Source organism: Temnothorax americanus, unplaced genomic scaffold (genome assembly GCF_048541705.1).
Source record: "Temnothorax americanus isolate GAGA-0224 unplaced genomic scaffold, ASM4854170v1 Scaffold1, whole genome shotgun sequence".
Taxonomy (NCBI): domain Eukaryota; kingdom Metazoa; phylum Arthropoda; class Insecta; order Hymenoptera; family Formicidae; genus Temnothorax; species Temnothorax americanus.
Window position 1 is genome coordinate 1344309 of NW_027509230.1, and position 20602 is coordinate 1364910.

Sequence of the window (20602 nt, forward strand, 5' to 3'; positions counted from 1 at the left end):
AATGCGGGTTAACTTTAATCTGTTTTGTCTAAATTTCAAACTATATTATCCGTAATCTTGTAATTTTCTTTTTCACGTGTTAAATTATGTAAAAAATGATTTTTTGTTATAGTGACATATAATAGTATAGGTACTGATACTTGATACAAGTTAATTATCCCAAAAATTAATCGGGGTTTGAAAAATAAGGGAAAAACACAAAGATACACCGGATACACACATATCTTGTGTATATAGAAATCAGAATCGTAATGTTATTAATGTTCACGTTATTATATGATTAGAAAAATTATGTAGATTTAAATAAAAGGGACCACATTCTTAAGTTGCACCTTCTCCCATTATCTGCACTCGAGATCAAATTGTTGGATATTATAACGTTGAAACTGGAATTACAAAATAATTGACTTATATAACACGAATATATTGATACAGAATTATTTTTCTGATTCGACTGATCAATACACATTTAATGTTTTAATACTTTGTCTTCTTTTATTTGTACATAATACATATGTAAGGAAATAGGAAATTTCAATTCGGCAAAGCTCGGCAAAAGTTTGCAAAATATGTCAAAGTCTTGCAAATATAATGCATGAAATATATTTTTAGATGAAACAACAATAAATATATGTATATACAGTATGAGCATTTATTATCGTGTATTGTACAAGACCGATAAGGCTTCAAATAAATATTTACAATAACGGTCGTGTCATGCGTTACCTAATAGCCATTGTTATAGATGGGCATCAAATTCTCTCTAAAAATTTTCTAACATTTTAATCACTAAAGATTCGTATTGCTTCGAATATACATACATATGTCCGAAACTGTAATTTTCAACTGCAGCTTCGAATACATATAACCGAACTGCTTTAAATTGTTTGCATATATATATTCGAATTGCATTAATCCTCCGTCTTTGTTTTTTTTTTTTTCGGCACTGTGGAGTGTATACGTGGGTCTGTCACGTTTAACGCTATTTTTCCTTACCTTAAAGTATTTAGAAAAATGTGAAAAAAATTCACAAAACATCTGTCTACATATTGCAATTGACAATTTTATAGTGATTTTGACAATGATCGTTTATTTAATATTTTCTGGCAGGCTCTTGCAAGTTTTACAATTACGATCGCAGATATCATTTTGGCTCGAACGCCACAGACCCACGTATACAGACAGAGGGTTAAAATACATATCAAGTGGAACTTTCTGAAAGTTTATATACCTTTATAAAAATTCAATCAGTTAATCAATCTTGATTGTGACATACTGTCATATTGCATGGAGCCAATTTAACGATAAATCATCATTGACTTTCAAAGTATATTCAAAACTTTAAAAACTCAATGTTAATCACTCTTGAGATTTCTAAACATTTTAAAATATTACAGATTTACGATCATTTTTTAGTTTTCAATAATATAGAAACCACTTGGAATTTGCATCATATTTTAAAAGTGATTCAATGTATCTTCTGCCCATTGTTAGCCAACGTGTTAACAAAATATGGCGTACAAATGTATTAACTTCGCATAAAGTATGCTCACAAATACGTTCGAAGTTACCGAACAATGTCCTAATCAATAATGAAATACAAAAAAATTAGAAACAAATTTAATTGGATGAAGCGCGCTGCGTGTACATTGTCGTCGAAAAACGCGAATCTTTATATGTATATATATATATATATATATATATATATATATATATATATATATATATATATATACGCTTTTATTTAATCTTGTAGAAATAAGACGTGCAATAAACATTCTGATATAACATTCGTTAACTATAAACGAAAATAAGATCGCTGATTTTTACAATGCGCACTAATCTATAATAATAATAATCTATTGGCAAAGTCAACTATATCGCCTACCAATTTCGAACCAGCTTCGTACATAGAAAAAGGCATATAAACGCGTCGCGGATAATGGCGCGATCGCGATCGCTAGATAAAGGTTCGATTTACGTGGCAACGCGATGATGTTTGGTCTCGCCCGTGTTTGGATCTACGGTGATCTTCTCCTTGACGGACTTTATTGTAGAAGAGGTACCTAAGGAAAGAGAGTTGATCGACTCGGCGAGTGGCAGGAATCTACCGTCGGCGCATTCCTTGAACAATAGCTCCTTCAACCGCTGACCCTTTTCGTTCTTGCTGTTCGCGGATACCTTCTCCATTGTCAGCGTTAGCAGCTCGACGATGAGATAGGACTCGGGCTTGTACAACCTCGTGAAGTGTAGCTTGATGTGCTCACCGATATTCTCGTCTTTCCGCGGAATGTAGTCGCAATGCGGGCACGGCGGCGTCATGCGCTCGATGCCATGACGACGCTTGTGCGCGTCCATGACGTCCTTGTCGGTGGTGGAGAACGGGCAACTCTGGCAGCGTATCGTCTCCGCGTCGGCCTCGCCCGTCGACGAAATGATGCCCTTCTTTTGCATCAGCAGAAAACTCTGCTTGTCCTGATTAGAGGGTTGTAGCGCGGCGTTGTTATTGACGTTCGACGCATTGTTAACGGAAGACAATACCGCGAGCATGTTAACAGCAGTGGCAGACGATCGCAAAGACTTGCGCGACGATGTTGACGCAACTATGTCGGTGACGCTGTCGTCATCGACCGCGATCCGATCGTCCTCGAACTGTCTGCGCGATGCCTGCGCTTCCGCGTTCGCCTGGTGTTTCTTCAGATGCTGTACGTAATTCGCGTAGTATTTGACCGAGTAGTCGCAAGTGTCGCAGCGATAACGTTGTTTCGCACCGTGCAGGGTCAAATGAACTCTATATTGCTCGCGCTTTTCAAAAGCGGACGGACATTTGTGACACTTGTAGCGCTTTTCCTTCAGACGGCCGTTCCTCAGGTAACCAGGATAAACGAAGTTTGGATTGCCGCGCATAAAGATACCGAATTGCGGATCCGGTGACGACTGCTGTGGCGACCCGGGAGAGAACGTCGGAGCAGAGTCGGCGGTGGTGGTGGTAGTGATGGTAGACGGTACCTCCGCGGTCACTTCGGTGGTTTCGGTATGCCGCCGATGCACCGCTTGATGTTTCATTAGATTTTGTGCCGTTTTCGACGAATAATCGCAGTCATTGCACTTGAACCGATTGTTTGAACCGTGAAGCGTCATATGGTATTCCAAAGCATCGAGTTTAAAGTAACGAGCCGGACACTTGGCGCACGTGAATACCTGACCCCCGGGCCTCTGAACGATCGTGCCGTTGATACCGTTGTACGAGGCATTCGCGTTCTCGTTGATTTCAACGACGATCCACGCGACGTTCGGCACGCTGTCGTTGTCTTCCCGATTTTCCGCCTCGACGCACGCTGTTGCGGGCGGTGGATAACGCTGCGAGTGGCCGTACAAGGACAACAGATACTTGGTGCGCTCCTGATACTCCGTCGAGTGCGCCTTTTGATGAGCCAATAGATGCGCCGGCTGGCGCGCTGCATACGAACACCACTGGCACGAATACGCCAGTTCGGTGGTGTGGTAACGCAGGTGGATACGCAGCTCTTTTTCGCACAGAAACCTTGCCGGGCACTTGCCACAGCAATGCACCAGACGCGAGTCCTGCAGATCGGGCTCGGTGCCCAGCACGGGAGTGTGCGCCATGCCAAGCAGAGTGGCCAGATCGCTCACCTGTTGGGCATCAGGTCGCGTCTCGTCGACGAGACAGTGAACAGTCCCGAGAGATCCCGAATGCATTTCTGTATGCGCGATCATGACCTCACGACGCGAGCAAGTAAAGCTACAATCCGTGCAGGCGATCAAGGGACCGTGAGTTGGTATGTCTACATGCATTATTTCGTGGTCGTGAACTTCCGCACGTCGCGACGAGATATACGGACAGTGGCGACACTTGACCATCTTTGTCAGGGTGCCATCTAGCCGCGATACCCAAACCAGCGGAGCGTCTGGAAAGGCACGGGTGTCCAGGGAACGGGTGTCCAGGAGAAGCGACGGTGGTGGGGGTGGTTGTAGCTGGGCTCCCGCGATTTTTGAAGACGCCGTTACGTTGTTGCGCGACGTTATCTGAATCACTTGTTCTACAGACGATTCGTCCTTCGTGCGAGAAACACCTGTAACGAACGTTTAGATTACAACAACTGCCCAGTGTACGAATTGTAAGAATTATACAAATCGTACGAACGTACGAATGTGCATTCGGTGCATTGTGCAACTTGTAAAACTTACCGCCTTCGGAAATTGATACTTGTTGCGATTGATTCTTGGAATTTGAAAACTGGAGATCTATATTATGCTGATGCATAGCTGCCAGCTCTTCCCCGTGGAGCCTAGCGTGCTCCAACAGTTCTCTGTAACACAACGAATAGAGCAACTGTATCGCATGTTGTATCACACCATTGCTTATATATATATACGATATTGTACAACACGGATATGTATATTATAAATATAAATGTCATAACATCGCAATCTTTTATTATTGATAAAAATTAAAAAAAATTAGCACGTATCTCTTATAATGTCACAAAAGAAAATAATTGATATTTTAGGGTTGTCATACATAAAAAAAAAAAAACCGGAGCGTTCATGTTAATAAAGCAAGTTACCAGCGACACATACGCCTTTGTACTAACGTAGTATGGACAAAGATAGCATTTAAATATAGCTTCTAAGTTCGGCCGATGGTGCATCCTGTGAAGAGACAGAGTGGCAGCATCCGATGCTGAAAACGGACAATCCCCACAACCAAATGGATTCTGCGAAAGATGAAGTATAGTGCATTAAATTAGAGATGAGTTAGTTACTCGGATACAAAATTTAAAAGCGAGAGAAAGATCTCACATTATTCTATATCAACTTCTTACAATCGTGGTAACAGCTGTCGGACGGGGACAGTTCGTGGAACTTTTACACTATATTTTTAAGTCTGAATTGCTCGCGCTATAATATTTAACTATTTTTACTAAGATATTATTTCTGTTTTTCGTACCATTTTTCATTTGAACTCTTATTCGCGTATAAGCGCGACAACTTCGAGCACTAAAATCGCAAAAAGTTATATTTTACCATACAGAACTTACCCTTTCTTCGATAGACTCGTGATCAGCAGATTCGTAATGAGATTTAACATGTAACAACACGTTATTTTTGTTAGTATCTCGATAATTACAACGTTTACATTTCCACTGAGTGCGTTTACTCTCATCCATCGCTGGAGATATGGAGACCGCGCCACCACCACTAGGGGTAGTGAAATGCATCGTGATGGGAGTGTTCTTCAACAGAGACTGGCCGCGACTTCTGATTTGAGCTGCTTTGAGCGGTGGCGGAGGTCGCAGACTCACGTCTACGCTATGACCGTTCTGATTTGCCTCGCCCGACGGTAAAATTGTGACGGGTGATTGTGACGACGAACCAGTTATCGGAACGTACTCTTTATCGCCCACGATCAACAACTTCGTCGACGATTCTTCCGAGTTCGTTTCCTCTATGCTACGCTGCTCCATGCGATCCTCATCCCACGACTGCTGTTCTACCTGAAGCAGATACATTGTGCCGTGTAAACGGAATTTCACGGTGAAACGCGTTAGACGAGATGTCGGATGTCATGAAATACGTTTGTCAAATTACAACGTGAAAAATTTTGTATCGCGCTCATGATAAACCGGCGAACGTTTCGTTCGATTTTCATACAGAACTCTCGAAAGCATCGATCGAACTTTCGTAGGGAAAGATAGGATCGACATCCTCCGTCTATCAATTACTAAGAATATGCTTATAACAAGTGTCACAATGCAATAGTGATCAAGCGCCCGAGCGCCGTGGCCAAATCGTGGTGCCGAGATTCTTTCATCGTACATCCTTTTCACAAGGCAATCAATGGTGTTGCTCGTTAAAATTATCGCATCGATGTGAGATATATGGACAATGAATTATTCTATGTAACTGAGATTCATTATTTCACCTGTGCGAGGTATTTGTTATATTTGGAATAATTCCGTCGACCTGTCTCATCCGTCATGAGCACTCTGGCGCTCGTATGCACTGCGTCTTTAGCCGCTTTAAGCTTAATATGTTTTGTGATGTCCCATCGCCAGTTAGAACGATACGCGCACATTGAACACTCGAACGGCTTCCGGTTTAAATGACCGACTATATGTACGTGAAAGCGACTTGCGGTGGAAGCCCAAAACGGACAATGGGGACATTTGAATACCCGCCGCCCACTCGGATGTGTCGGACCACCTTCAAACTGACAAAAGTTTTTTATCGTAATAAATAGAGGACCGTGCCAGTAAAAAACTAGAAATGAGCTAGTAACGGGCTAGATAGAGAGAGATGCTCGACATCCACTATGCAATATGTAAAGCACATTCTTAATAATAAATAAAAAGAAAAACAACGAGGCTCGCTCCAGTTTCCGAACAACGCTCACCATTTCGCGACACATCACATAGAGCTTCTTTACGCATACTCCTACAAAGTATCTCGCGTCAATACCAGCAATACCAACAACAACGCTCGTAGGTCTTTAACTAATTTACAGAAACGAGAAATTATAAAACACATAGCCAAAATAGAAGAATATCTACGCAGCAACAAGAATTTAATTCATACAGAATTCTCACAAATGCCTTCCACGAACTGTTCAAACTTCAGTCGCTTTACACAGACTCGACGATGACGCGACGTTCGACATCTAAAGTCGCGGTTGCGCAGTGGTTTTCCAAGTTTTCTTATCGTATATACTTATCACAAATCATTATTATCAAGCACCGTACCGGAGGTCCAGAAGAATTAAGTCCTCTGAGATTCGCGTCCCAATCCAATTGCGACGGAAAAGAGTATTCGTCACGGTACAAGGTCATGCGGACGTCCGAGCGCGTCGTTACTTTCTCTAAACTACTATCGATGGACGGCGTTGCGTCGTTGCGCGAATGGCAGTATCGCATATGCGTTTGGAGATCAGCCGTACTCTTGCAACGTCTTCTACACTTAGGGCAACGCGTCGTGCCCACGGATACGCTGAGCGCGGTGTGGTGCGTCTGTTTGTGGCAAGCTAGCTCTTCCATGCTACCAGCTTTAAACGTACACCAGCATTTCAAGTCTGTCTCGCTACTTACAGCTACCTCCGGCACACCGTTATTAATCGACGTCGCTGTCGTCGTTAGTTTTTCCTTCAGTTTATCGAAGAAGGAGGCATTCTTTCTCTCAAACACGCCAGCCGCGGTACTGAGATTCTTCTTCGAATTCGCGGCCTAAAAACAGACACGACAGCCAGCACCGATAAGACACGTCACGTATTATATTTATTACCCTTATACTTTTCAAGAGTAAAGAAAACAAGGCGCGTCAACCAACCTCCTTGTTCCCGTAGATCTTAGCCAGCTCCGTATCTCTCGCGATCTGCGCCAGTTCAGGTCTCACTCTGACGCGCGGAACCTTCAGGAGGGTCGTAGGTGGACCGCTATTACCGCGCGCGTTATTGGGCTTAGGGCTCGATGGGGCTAGGCTCAGCGGAATCAACATTGGCAGTGGCTTTCTCGGCTTCGACGGGACAACCGGCGCGTGGCATTCCGCTAAGTGACGCTGCATCTCGGAATCCCAGGCTGTTACGAACTGGCAGCCTTTCTCCTCGCACTTTAACGCGATGCACTCCGCGCTGGCCAGGGCGCTTTTCTCAGCGTCCAACGAAATTAACGAGTGATCCGACACGAACGAATCGGAGGAACCGGCCGACGTGGTTGTACTTTCGTTTTTATTTAACGCCTCTCGAAAGTCACTGGCTCCAACCTAGCGGACATTAAATACGTTATACGACGTGATCAATCGGTGCGTTCTAACGAACGAAATAACGATTATACGTGTGTGTATATATATATATATATATATACGTGCTTACAATACCTGATTGTAACGTTTTGGACTATTTCGTGGCTTACGTTCGAAAGCGTTATTACTTTTGCGGTTGACCTGACCCACAGGTGGGTCATGATGATACGACTCATGCACGGTTAAGCTCTGACGGATATCGGCGGTAAAATTACATGCGCGACATTTGAAAGCACCTCCACCTCCGTGATTCCGCATGTGTCTTTCTAGATTCCACTGAAAAACAGCGTCAAAAGGCACACATATAATCTATATAGTATACAATCTCAAAGCGTAATCGCAAGCTTCCTTCGAAACCCTGGAAAGTTTCTCATATATACGCATTAAACACATCGCTGGGAAACCAAGTATAGTGAGGAACAAACCTTATACGCTGAACTAAAATCACAAGCATCGCACTTGATCATCGGCATAGAATGATATTTAACATGCTTAGTACAACGCGCTCTGATGTGCGTCACGTAATCGCATTTTGCGCATCGAAAGAATTTTCTTTTCAAATGGTGCACTCTTTGGTGATTTTCAAGATCTTTCACGTTCACGGCGACATACGAACACGCAGGGCAACGATTTTCGACTGGACCGTGCCCGTTTTTGCCCTAAAAATTACAATAAAACAGGTATTCCTGCGACCTATGAGCAATGTGTCTCGATACGATTGTTTTTTTACTTAGCACGCGTCGTTCGCCAATCGCTAAAACGAAATCGCGGAACGCGGGCGCAAAAAAATAATAACGCGCACGCAACGCGGTAACACCGCGTCCCTAACGACGCGCGGACACGCGTATAGCTATCGAAACCACCTTCCGTTTTTAAAACGGAATTGTCTCTCGATCGTCGTCGTGCTTTCCGTTTTAAAAACGGCCATGTTTCAAAGGGAAAAAAAACAGAGAAAGAAAGAGAGGAAAAAAAATAAAGAAATCGTCAAAGCACGAAAGAGAGAGAGAGAGAGAGAGAGAGAGAGAAAGAGCGTCAAACACGTATAGCGCGACAAAGTCGAGTAGATCTGGAGCAACGGCGCACGGCGTCCTCGCGCGGGACGCTTACCTCGTACTCGTGCTCCTTTTGCAGGTGCTCGAAGTAGGCCTCGATACCGGGCAGCGTTTTGGACGGCTCGCAGGTCTCGCACTCGTAAGACGCTCGCTGCTCGCTCGCCTCGACGTCGATCGCCTCCTCGGTGTTCACCGCGACGTCGACGTCCAGGATCGTTTCCTCGTCCTCGTCCTCCTCCTCGTCGACGCTGGCGGTCGTCGTCAGCTCGTCGTCATTGTCCTCCTCGTCCATCGCGCTCGCCCGATGGCTCACAGCGCCGGCCCCGGCCGTGCCCGCGTCTTCGCCCTTGTTCGCGTCGCGGTGCCTCCGCTTCGCATCGCGCTCCACCTCGCGACTCGTCGCGACGGCCCCTTTAAGGTTACCTTCCGGTCGCGGCGTCGCGACGCCGACGGCGAGAACGGGCCCAGTTCTCGCGCGCCTTTGTTGCCGCGGCCGCGGTCGCAGGGCACGCAACCGGGGCAGCTTTCCCGACATCTTGGACGAGAGCCGCGCGCTTCCGCGCAGACTTCTTCGCTCGCCCTTGCCCGCCGCAGGAAACATGGCCGCGCGCGCTCGCTCTCTCTCTCTCTTCCTCTTTTTTTCCGTCTTCCTCCGCGCAGGAATAATTATTCACCGCGTTCTCCGCATCGTCATCGTCGGACGTCGCCGATTCCGGTCTCTCGCCACTCTCGCGCCTGGCAATATAAATGATTACGATTACACTTATGCGGCACCTCGCCGTTACCGCTGCGCTCTTCCGCAATCCGCGGCAGAAGTTCCGCCACTCCGCTGTTGGCGCATTCGCGGCTCACGCGTCGCACGGCACCGACGCCGACCGCCGACGCCGCTCTCGACTGGTGGTGCCCCGCACCATCGCTGGGCCCGGGGCCGCTTTCCGCGTCGTATATCGTTGTCGGATCGCGGCAACAATATTGTTTCTTTTTTTCTCCCTTTGAGTCGTCGTCGTCGTCGTCGCCGTTAGCCCGCGCCGTGGACGCTCATCGGCCCGAACGAATTCCGCATTCCGCCTCTCGCGTTACGGAAACACCAACCGGACGTGTACGTACACGTGCCTATGCGCGATGCCTGCGCGCGTACGTCCGTGCGTGTTCCGTTTCTGGTTTCTCCTCACGATGGAAGCGACGCGGACACGCGGCAGCAATAACAATAACGGCAATGGTGGCGGTCCGCCATACTTTCTTTGACCCTTGTTTTTTGCCGCCGGTGAAATTTGGAAAAAATTGAAGAGAACGATCCCGCGCCACGATTTCCCACGCGGAGCGTCCTCCGCGCGGCGTTTGCGTTTCTTCGGTCTCGCGCGTGTTCGATCTCTCGTCTTATTTTTTTTTTCTTTCCCTCCTCCTCCTTCGCCGTCGCCGCTCCAATCGCGACGTCGCGCCGCGAGCCTCGAGCAAAGCGGGAGCGCGCGTATATTATTGCGATCGTTAATACTCCGCCATAAGCTCCGCGAGACGAGGAGGACGCTCCTTCCCCCCCCCCCCGCGCCCCAGCAGTCGAGCGCGATTTTTACGATTTTCCGGATCGCGTTGCGACGCGCGGCGACGGGGCGCGAAAAGAAAAACCCCTCGTCGCTCCGCGTAGGTCGTATAGATACGGCGGTTCGCCCTTCGCGCCTAGGAAACGCGGAAGAGGCGCGAGAAAAAGGGGGAAGAGGGGAGGGAAAAACCGCCGCGCAGACCCGACGTCGATACGGCGGCGACCGGCGACGGCGTTCCTCTTCCGCTCCAAATATCAGCCGCGCGGACGTGTCGGCGCAAATATGGCCGCGTTTCCAACTACGACCGATCGGCGCGCTCGATCGTGCCTGCGGGTCGGGTCTCGTTCGCTCCTCGTGGGACTTCCCACGCCACGTCGACGATCGCGCGTAGGATCGAATTTACTCAAGTGGCTCCCACGGCCGCGGGGAACGCGCCTCCGCAGCGCGCGTCGCGCGGCGCCACGATTAACCCCGGCGCTCGCGCCCGCGGATATCGGCCGTTATCGTACGCGCGGAGGAAATAACGGAGGAGACGCTTTTGTCCGCGATCCGGCGCGGCGGTTCGAGGCGAATTGAACCCGGAACGACGACGACGCGAGGTCCGGCTTTTTATCACAACACAAAATTTATATGCTTTACCATGTATACGCCACAGAATTTTCATCGTAGCACAGAAGGATAAAGTATCATAAATATACGTAACGATAAAATATCATAGGCACAAATGATTAAAATACCGCGCGATTGACGTGTATCGTTGAAAATTTTGTATCGGGCAGCGTTTGTTTCTTACAAGTTTTTCGCAAAATTTCAGTGGCGCCGATCACCGATGGCCACCGTAGCGGTCGACGCGTTAATTATTCAGACGCTCCTCCTCCGAGTTGCTTCGGTTACTCCGAAAGATGAGTAGAGAGCACTCTGGAGCAAAATAATATATCACCCATTTCCGGATTGTTCTGTCCTATACGAATATTACAACGTTCCGATCTAGTTACACCTATAATATCAGCGTTTGTTTCCGCTTTTCTCGCCTATCGCAGTTATCTCTCGGGTTGTGGAAGAGAGTCCGCTTTATAGCGAAATCGTCGGACGGAACCTCGAATAAATCCAATAATTTCGGATCTCGCAATTCAATTAATTACGCGTCTTCGTCCGCGTTTGGGCTGCCGACGGTCCGCGCGCGTGTTTATCCACCGTATATCGTACGCGTCAAAAGCAGCCTTCGCCGTTTTTGATTACAAACGGATATTTCAAATCTCGTTTCTCCTCGCGATAAGATACGTTTATTTTTTTATCCCAATAAGAACGATAACGATACGGCGCGTACTTGCGGTATCCGACGCGGTAAGCCGCGACTACGGCCGAGCAGCACGCACGTGGCGTTCTCGCGTTGGGATTATCGACGTGGAATTTCCAAAGAGGCGGGTCGCGGTTTTCCGGGACCGACGAGCGCGATCCCCGTGACCATCTTTGGCTTCGTCGCGTCCCGGCGCGACATCCGGATGAGAATGAGAGCGGCGAATGGATCCCGGAGCTGGAAAACCCCGATGGGCGCGGCGCGCGCGCACATTCGTCGGATCGACGCGGACGGTCCCACCGTCGATCGCGACGATCGCCCGCGTTCCGCGATCCATTCCTCGCCTCCTCGTCCACGGGCGCGGCCCGCGCGAAAGTTCGCGCGAAACAAAAAAAGAAATAAACCGAAGGAATCGCGCGGAGGCAGCCGAATCGCGAGGCCATACGGTTCCTCGAAGTCGGGGATCCCGCGGGACCCCCCAAGAACCACGCGTCGCTCTTTCTCCGCGCGTTTTCCACGTGCCCCCAAAATTTATTTTCGACGAGGGTCAACGCGTCGCGGGGATATTAATATTAATAGCGCGCAAACGCGCCGTTTACAATTGTAGGCTGCCGCGCCGCCGTTCGCGGCGATAAATATTTCTCACGGTAGGTTATCTCGGTAGTGTCGTACGCGACCGCGTTAGCGACAGCGACGTCGGCCGCAATTACCTTCGCGTCGTCAGCGATGATCGACGGCCGACGCTCGAGGATCCACTGATCGTCGAGGCCGTTCGTTCGTCCGCGCGCGCGTCGATTCCGTCTCAAATAAGTAAGTACCCAGCTGGCAAAAGTTTCTAAAAAGACGTCTTTCGAACGAGGCTTTTGCCAGCTGGGTATCGTCGGCGATACGCGCCGTAGAGAGCCGCTCTCTTCCTCTCAGCTTCCCCCTTTCCCCACATCTCAATTACGTCTGTCCCTCTTTTTTCGTCTCTACCTATCTCTCTTCCCTCCCCGTCTTCCTCGCCGGTCGCCCCGCTCCGACTCGTTCTCCTCGATCGCGAATATCGTTCTTTCGTCACCGGCGGCGTCGGCACTGGCCGTCGGATCGGACTGCTCGGACGGAGCGGAAAGACTACGAGAACGAGAAGGCCTCGGGCCTCGGCTCGGAAGGCGCAGCCCCGTCCCTCCCCCTCCCCTTCGCCGCGCCCTTGCCGACTCGATCTGCTCGATCAGCGTTACAGCGGCGCAGCCTGGGCGCCATCTGCAATTCCGATTTCGTCATTTCCGTCCCGACGCTGGAAGACGCGTGTCGTTCCTCTCCTTCTTCCCCCTTGACCCCTTGTTCTCCCTGCGTCTCGCTTCACCGGAAGTCCCGCTCTTGGGCAGTGCCCGAAAAAGAAACTACTCTCGTCGTCCGCGAGCGGATGTATTGAAACCTGTTACTTGTTTTTTTTTTCTCCAAAACGATCCATTATTTCAATCCCTTCCGATCTTGTTCCGGAGTTGCACCGTCTTTGTCCTACGTCCTATTTTCATCCCGAGAACCCTCTCTTCCGTCCCCCGCGACGCTACCCGAGGACCCGTGAGGATGACCTATATCATTCTTATCGTTAGTCACGCCTCGCGTCGTTTCGCGCAGTTGTTACCGCTGATCGTGTCTTTTCCTTCCTCGCGAACTCCGTGCACTCCGCGCGCACGGGAGGAGCGTCATCTCCTCTCAGGGTCGCCTACTTTTCCGGTCCCGGTAATAATTATCGCGGTACAGCTAGCCGCCGAAGCGTTTCGCGAAAACAGCGAGCGGGAAAATACGCTGCTCTTTATAGAAAAGAAGAAGGCGGGGGAGGGGGAGGTATTTATCTTTGGCTTCAAGGTTACGTAAGTTGCGCAAGTTGCGCAAGTTCCCGTTCCGATATTTGGGTTTCTTCTCCTTTCGGGACGGTAAGTACAGACGGCGCGTAGTGCGCGTCGCACTACCGCGGATGGACGCGTCGCGACGTCGCGTCGGAAGAGGCGACCTTTTCGAGCGAGGTACCGCGAGCACCGAGGCAACGATGAGCGCGAAGCGCGATAACGACGTCGATGTGCGCGTGCCTCTCACTTACCTGCTTGAAGAGAAGCGTCGGCGTCGCGCGCGCGCCGCGCGCCGCCATTGAAGGACGAGGTCGGAGTTCGGAGTGTCGGAGCAAAGTCGGATGCGCGGCGGATGAACGAACAAAAATATACACACCGTCGGAGAACCAGGACCGACCCTGGTTAAATTGTCGCGCGTATCAAAAGTGCATGGGTCCGGGGATGACCGAGGAATACGGACTTGTGTACGGGAATGTATATATCTTGGATGTAGTCAAATATGTACGTCGGAAACAGATTTTGCACAGTGCCGCTGCTACCCGATACGAGCTTTGCGGCAGATGTGTTGTAATAAAACATAAATGTAATAATTTGTTAGAATAGAATGTACAACGATAAATAAAAAGTCATTGATAACAGGGTACCGCAACGATATTCAATATTACACGGTATATAATTCATTTTATAATACGCACGTTGTGCGATGCGTATCAGCGTGTCATATTACGAATGACTTTGGTGATTCAATATATTTCTAAAACACAATTTTGCAATATTCCAGGGAATTATATTATCTGCTCAAGTTTTTGAAACAAATACGACATATATAAAATCAACATTTCGAGATATCGATTTAACACGTTTCTTGGCTCAGCGTAGGTTGATTTTATAGAAATTGAGCAAAATATGCCGTGAGATATCATTCGAAATGTTGGAAAACGACGACTCTTATTGTTGGCGACTCGTCGACGTACACCGACGGGCCGTGTCGAACGCGATGCCTATAAACGTGGACACGCGGTTGACGTCAAAATCCGTCGCGCGACGCGTTCCGCCCGAAATCTGGCTGACGAACTGTTAAGGCTATTCTACAATTGCGTAAGCGTAAGGTTGTAGGAGTAGGAGTAGTAGTAGTCGTGAATGTTGTACAACGGTTCAGTCTACAATAAAGTAACGATACGTTGTAAACTTGATTACAGCAACCAATCAGAGTGCAGCGGAAAGTACAGAGGTCAAGGCACTTCCGATACTTGTCCAGCACAAACTTTTCATTTGTTGATCTTTGTGTGAAATGCATCGTTTTTTCCATAATAATTCGTTGCTTCTCACCAGCCCAATCAATTCTCTACACGATAATAAATTTAAAAAAGTTTCATCTTCCTCGTACTAAGCACTTTCCTCGTATTCCATGATGAACACGTACCAAAAATATTACAATAGAAAAAAAGAATACTTTCGGATGCCGAGAAAGAATGTTATAACTTGACTCTTGAGATCTTTATAGCGGTCTTCGGTTCGGGATCACGTGTATTTACTGTTTCGACAAAAACAATTATGGCAGCGCGCGGCGTGATGACGCGTAACAGCACTCTGATTGGTTGGCTCTTACGTTCACATCTGGCGTAGTCGTGAAAGATGAAGTTCAACCATCTTCCACAACACGCTTTACAACCGCAGTACCGCTCTACAACCACGCCGTACAACACTCTTACAACCACTTACGACCACGCTTACGCAATTGTAGAATAGCCTTAAAGCGTGCGTACAACCGCTTACTTTTGCTCGCTGGAAATGACGAGTGATCAACTCTCGACAAAGGGGTGGCCGGGTTAACGTGCGAACTCTGAATACACACTTTGACGAATCATCGTCGTTAAATAGACCCGATCTACGGTCGGAATATTTGCATTTCTGCGGCTGGAGAGAGATCCGTGGAGATAAATAGCGGGTTGCGTAATCCGGTGCGTGAAGAAGTAAAACGGCGAAGGCCTAGTTTTAACAAAAAAAAAGGGGGAAAAAAACTGAGAACAGCGTAAACACCTTAAATCAAATTCTGTCCGCCCGTTTATCGTATCTTTCCGGTACGTCGCTGCACAAATTTTTTTCCCCCTAAAATGGAGACGTCCAGACATCTCCGGTTCCGTATGGCGGATCAAATCGGTGGATAAAAACAGAACGCGATGTTGATAAAGTAACTCGCGATTGTGTACCGACGCGCGTTTCGCTTACCGTCCGATGACGCGCGTATAAACGCGCGGGTACTTTGAACGTATACCGGGTGTAGCCGCGCGTCCGATCGTCGTGACGCGACGTTTATAAAGTCGCGACCGATCGTTACGTAAGACGAGAGCTCGGACCTCGGACTCTCGCGTAACGCGGGAATATTTTACGAAAGGTTTCGCGAAAGGCCAATGACGTCTCCGCGATTTATCAGGCTGATTAATGCAGGCAGGACTGCGCGCGTCTTACTGACGGACCCACGTTAAAAAGTAACGAGTCACCGTTGAAATGCGTCCGTTTGTTCTTTTCGCGTCTCCGTACATTTAATTTAACTCGACCGATTTGACTTTCGCCGATAATTAGGGGGACTTGGGAAGATTGTATCTGCTTCCCCAAAGAGGAAGTCTAGTCTTTGGTTTTTTATTTTTTTTATATGTAGAAAAACTGTAGAAATATTTAAATCAATCACGCGTATAATGCAATTCTTTTTGTGCGCTTTTAAGGCTTTAAAAATTGAAATTTCTCCGCGCTTCAACCGCTCTTCTCGTTTGTTCCAATTGTTGGAGACTATTCTTAGAACGACTTCGATTCGAACCCCGATTAACTTAATCGGCGATTAATTCATCGTCTCTGATCTTTTTTTTCAAATGACGAGAAACTAACAATTGAAATGATTACTTTCACTTTGGACAGATTCAAACAGATCTGATCGGAGACTGCTGTGATCTCATGTATTAATTCGTAACTCGTCGATAACGCAAAGACAGGAATCGATGTAAATGTCTCGCTATATACGTAACTCCATAAATTATTCAAACGACGAAGACAATTGTGTTTTCCATCGTTCTTTGCTCGGCTAGCGTAACGTTCGTTCGTCCTGTGGGTGAAATTAAGTAATCGCGAGAATTGATAACCGATGGCAAACGTTGCGAAGTTGTTATTCGCCACGCGACGGATCACGCGATGTAATTTTTTGTAAAGCTTCTTAAAAATGCGATGCTGTATCGATACCGATGCAAGTTTCAGTATTTATACGCATACGCCACCTTGGGGAAACGCGATTTAAATCGTAATGTCAAGAAAGCGTAAATATTTAAAAAGAGGAGAAGTTGCTCTTACGCGACCAAAAAGTTTTCCTTTTAATCTCCCGAGGATTTCATTTTACCGACGTATGCTCGTTTAACGTAGAACGCGTCACAAGTTATCTCACCTATACTACGTTTACGCGAGCGTTACTTCTGTAGTAACTTACGATATATCACTCGTTTACGCGGAGTAAATTATCGTAAGTTACTACAAAATCCCGTTTACGCGAAGAAAAATCCCGTGTACGCGAAGGAATTATCGTAAGTTACTACAGAAGTAAAGCTCGCGTAAACGTAGTACTAGTGTATGTATAACGTTAACTCAGTCTCGTGATTTAAAAAAATTTATTTAAAGATCTATACGCGCGTTCACATGTGTATTATTCGCTTTCTCTGATCGCGCAGTGCCAAATTTATCTGCTCGTTAACGTGCTTCGTTCACTCGCGACGTATTCTACATTTATAATTTTAGAACGCCACGATAAACGATAATTTACATCGTACCATCGATCGTTTGGACGAGTTTCGATACGCGGTTCCCAATCATCAGCCGGTATCTCGTTGGTACATCGTCTCGCCTTTCGTATATGTTGCACGGCCGTCGTGGCACGCGGCTGTTCGCGACGCTTTTGCGAAACGAACGGTCTGATTAACGACAATCGAAGATAAATCAAACGCGGTCGCGTTGCGCAGCGTGAATCCGAGAATGATTTGACGTAACTGTAAGCGACAATCTTATATATATACGCGTGCAATTATATATAATATATATGCTTGAAGTCTAGCTTTCCCCTCCCCCCCCGCAACCACGTAAATATTTCTTTCTTTTCATTACAACGCGACGGCTTAATACTTGGCTCGTAGACTACGCTCTTCATCCACGTCGACGAGTCATGCCTCGAGCTGTTTCTTCAGATTCTCAGCGAGCTTGTTCATAAACTCGAACGTTTCGAGGTAATCGGACCGGGTGACGTCGTTCGTGCCCTTGATGCATATGGCGAGATCCTTGGTGAGGAAACCAGCCTCGATGGTGTCGACGCAGACCTTCTCCAACGTTTCGGCAAAGCGTCGCAGACGCGCGTTGTCATCGAGCTTGGCGCGATGCAGCAAGCCGCGGGTCCACGCGAAAATAGAGGCGATCGGATTGGTCGACGTCTCGTTGCCCTTCTGGTACTGACGGTAGTGACGGGTGACGGTACCGTGGGCGGCTTCGGCCTCGATCGTGCGACCGTCCGGACACAGGAGGACCGACGTCATCATACCCAAGGAGCCGTAGCCCTGCGCCACCGAGTCCGACTGTACGTCACCGTCGTAGTTCTTGCACGACCATACGAAACCACCGCCGGACTTCATGGCGTAGGCCACCATGTCGTCGATCAACCGGTGCTCGTACCATATCTCCTTCGCCTCGAACTGCCGTCTGTATTCCTTTTCGTAGATCTCCTGGAATATGTCCTTGAAGCGACCGTCGTACTTCTTCAGGATCGTGTTCTTCGTGGAAAGGTACAGCGGATACGCGCGCGACAACGCGTACTGGAATGAGCTGTGGGCGAAAGCGCGAATGCTCTCGTCGGTGTTGTATTGAGCCTGGGCGATGCCGGGACCTTCGAAATCGTGGACGGTGCGCTGGATCTTCTCGCCGGACTCGCCGGTCCACGTGATCTCCAGCTTCCCGGGACCCGGCACCACGAAATCCGTCGCCTTGTACTGATCGGCGTGCGCGTGCCTGCCGATAACGATCGGCTCCTTCCAACCGACCACCAGACGCGGTACGTTCTTGCAGATGATCGCCTCGCGGAACACCGTGCCGCCCAGGATGTTCCTGATGGTGCCGTTTGGGCTCTTCCACATCTGCTTCAGCTTGAACTCCTCCACGCGTTTCTCGTCGGGCGTGATGGTGGCGCACTTGACGCCGACGTTGTAACGTTTGATCGCCTCGGCGCAATCCACCGTCACCTTGTCGTTGGTGGCGTCGCGATTCTCGATACCCAAGTCGTACGTATGCAACTCGATGTCCAAGTAGGGCAAGATGAGTTTCTCCTTGATGGAATCCCATATGACGCGCGTCATTTCATCGCCGAGAACGTCGACGACTGGACCTGTCTGAAACGTGCGAAATTATTTGCGATATTACTTACAAGTTTTATTTTATAAATTAATATTGATCGAAGAAGAACGCGTCTCTCTTTGGAAATTCTATAATGCGCGTATTTGTTAGATTTGAATTTAAATATTTATTCCTCGGTGTATTCTCCTAAAATTTTACACGTAGCGATAACGTTCGCGCGGCTTTGAGCGCGGATTATACGTAACGCGATCGGTGTAAAGTCCACTTTCCCATGCCCTTTCCCCGAGGCGACGAAGAAACGCCGTAATACCGGTTTCATATCTCTCAGACGAGGCAGAGTACGATTGTGATAAGCGGGCGGTCAGTTTTGCTTCGCGTATATTTACCTTTATTTTTGCCATTGTCGCGAACGAGGCGCCGAGTGTCCTCGCGACGCGTTCTATCGACGACGAATTTCGCAGCGGGTGACGCCGACGACGATCGGGTTCTCGCACGACGAGCGGGGATGACGACGTTGACGCGACACCGTGGTAACTGGCCGACCGCGACGAGCGTACGGTCCTTATGAAATGTGCGTACGGCTGGAGGGCACGGTGGGGCGCAAGCATGGCAGCTTTAAATGTGTGTGTCACCCACCTCTTCACCCGTGTACGCGTACTCCTTAATATTTCCTTTTCCCCGGATACTTATATCCTCTTCGCGCCGACACTCGGTTACTTAATTTTGTTCTTAGATCGATCGTTGACGCGACGAACGGCGCGAAGTGTTTTAAGCCTTTCAATAGGTCGATTCGGGATCGCTGTTCGCTGATCGCTGATAAGACGGAGCAGTTATCACGCGCGGAAGTCACATGCTCGAGTCTTGGGTGTGTTTGCGGCGTTTGCCCGCTCCCGCTACCCGACTACGGAAACCGAATTCTCAGCTCGCGCGGATTAAGCTAATAAATGAGTCTCCTTCTCTCTCTCTCTCTCGTTTTTTCTCATGCCGCGAGCGAACTGGAGCGAACGCGACGCGACTGACCGGCGCCGCGGCGTCGGGGCGGGTGCCATGTGCGTCAATGCGCGTCGCGTCCCATTGCACGCTATCGGTTCGTATTTTTAGTATTTTTACGGAGGATGTATGTTGTACGAGTTGCATCGACATGACGTATGCACTCGCAGTCTTGCTGATCTGTCGACATTCGACATTCGTTTTCTCGACCTTGAGATCTTACGGCCCGACTTCGCCCGTCGCCGAGACTCGCCGGAACGGCGGAACGCGAACCGTCTCGTCCCGTCGACGCTATTTCAAGACGTCCCACGCACCGGCTGCCGGCTGCCGCTTGCCGCCGCTACGATCGAAAATAAAAGGCAACGAGGCTACGTGAGCGCGCGGTCCGTTCTGTTTTTTTCGAAGAATTGGGATATTAACTCGCGACGTCACGATCCTCATCGTAGCGACCATATTGGAGACCCTGACCAATGCGTGTGGGATATTACGTCACGTGACTCACAGTCATTGGTCAGGTCTCCAATATGGTCGCCACGATAAGAATCGTGACGTCGCGAGTTAATATCCCAATAGGACAGCCAATCAAACTTTGTCCGGAACACGGAGCTCGCGGTGACGCGGTTGTTTATCTACCTAGTTCGTCGTACTGGGTAGTTGTTGGCTGCGTTCGGGAAGCGCGCTATTAGCGCTATTGCATCATTCTAT

General features: G+C 48.4%; 2 protein-coding genes and 1 long non-coding RNA gene across 12 annotated transcripts; 1 reads left to right on the top strand and 2 right to left on the bottom strand.

The window, feature by feature from the left end:
* Positions 1-628: 628 nt before the first annotated feature.
* LOC143898434 (uncharacterized) lies at positions 629-12823 on the bottom strand. Of its 9 annotated transcripts, none has more exons than XM_077407916.1 (11): positions 12678-12823; positions 8923-9602; positions 8241-8474; positions 7891-8091; positions 7345-7776; positions 6765-7241; positions 5948-6235; positions 5064-5519; positions 4603-4739; positions 4210-4331; positions 629-4094 (listed from the first exon to the last, which is right to left on the bottom strand). In XM_077407916.1, the coding sequence occupies exons 2-11, from the start codon at positions 9466-9468 to the stop codon at positions 1978-1980; spliced, it is 5010 nt and encodes a 1669-aa protein (XP_077264042.1). In that variant the 5' UTR covers positions 9469-9602; positions 12678-12823; the 3' UTR covers positions 629-1977. The 9 variants fall into 9 exon arrangements, with proteins under 9 accessions (XP_077264042.1, XP_077264053.1, XP_077264037.1 ...); XM_077407927.1 differs by lacking the exon at positions 12678-12823 and adding an exon at positions 12413-12643; XM_077407911.1 differs by lacking the exon at positions 12678-12823 and having other exon boundaries at positions 8923-12371.
* A 1650-nt stretch (positions 12824-14473) lies between these two features.
* LOC143898543 (uncharacterized) lies at positions 14474-15545 on the top strand. Its single transcript, XR_013257244.1, has 2 exons — positions 14474-14616; positions 15292-15545. It is a non-coding gene; the product is annotated as an uncharacterized LOC143898543 (long non-coding RNA).
* A 620-nt stretch (positions 15546-16165) lies between these two features.
* Idh (isocitrate dehydrogenase [NADP] cytoplasmic) lies at positions 16166-19937 on the bottom strand. Of its 2 annotated transcripts, none has more exons than XM_077408046.1 (2): positions 19544-19937; positions 16166-18942 (listed from the first exon to the last, which is right to left on the bottom strand). In XM_077408046.1, exon 2 carries the CDS (start codon positions 18907-18909, stop codon positions 17731-17733), a length of 1179 nt encoding a protein of 392 aa, XP_077264172.1. In that variant the 5' UTR covers positions 18910-18942; positions 19544-19937; the 3' UTR covers positions 16166-17730. The 2 variants fall into 2 exon arrangements, with proteins under 2 accessions (XP_077264172.1, XP_077264164.1); XM_077408038.1 differs by having other exon boundaries at positions 19294-19935.
* Between the last annotated feature and the right edge of the window lie 665 nt (positions 19938-20602).

What these genes read in the sequence shown, in the direction of transcription:
- Idh (XM_077408038.1), bottom strand. Translation starts at nt 19,515, where the DNA reads ATGCTTGCGCCCCACCGTGCCCTCCAGCCGTACGCACATTTCATAAGG. An exon ending in CGACAATGGCAAAAATAAAG is followed by an intron (nt 18,943 to 19,293) that starts GTAAATATACGC and finishes CGCACGTTTCAG; the next exon opens with ACAGGTCCAGTCGTCGACGT.
- LOC143898434 (XM_077407916.1), bottom strand. Translation starts at nt 9,468, where the DNA reads ATGTTTCCTGCGGCGGGCAAGGGCGAGCGAAGAAGTCTGCGCGGAAGC. An exon ending in ATTTTAGTTCAGCGTATAAG is followed by an intron (nt 8,092 to 8,240) that starts GTTTGTTCCTCA and finishes GCTGTTTTTCAG; the next exon opens with TGGAATCTAGAAAGACACAT. An exon ending in TTAATTCTTCTGGACCTCCG is followed by an intron (nt 6,236 to 6,764) that starts GTACGGTGCTTG and finishes AACTTTTGTCAG; the next exon opens with TTTGAAGGTGGTCCGACACA.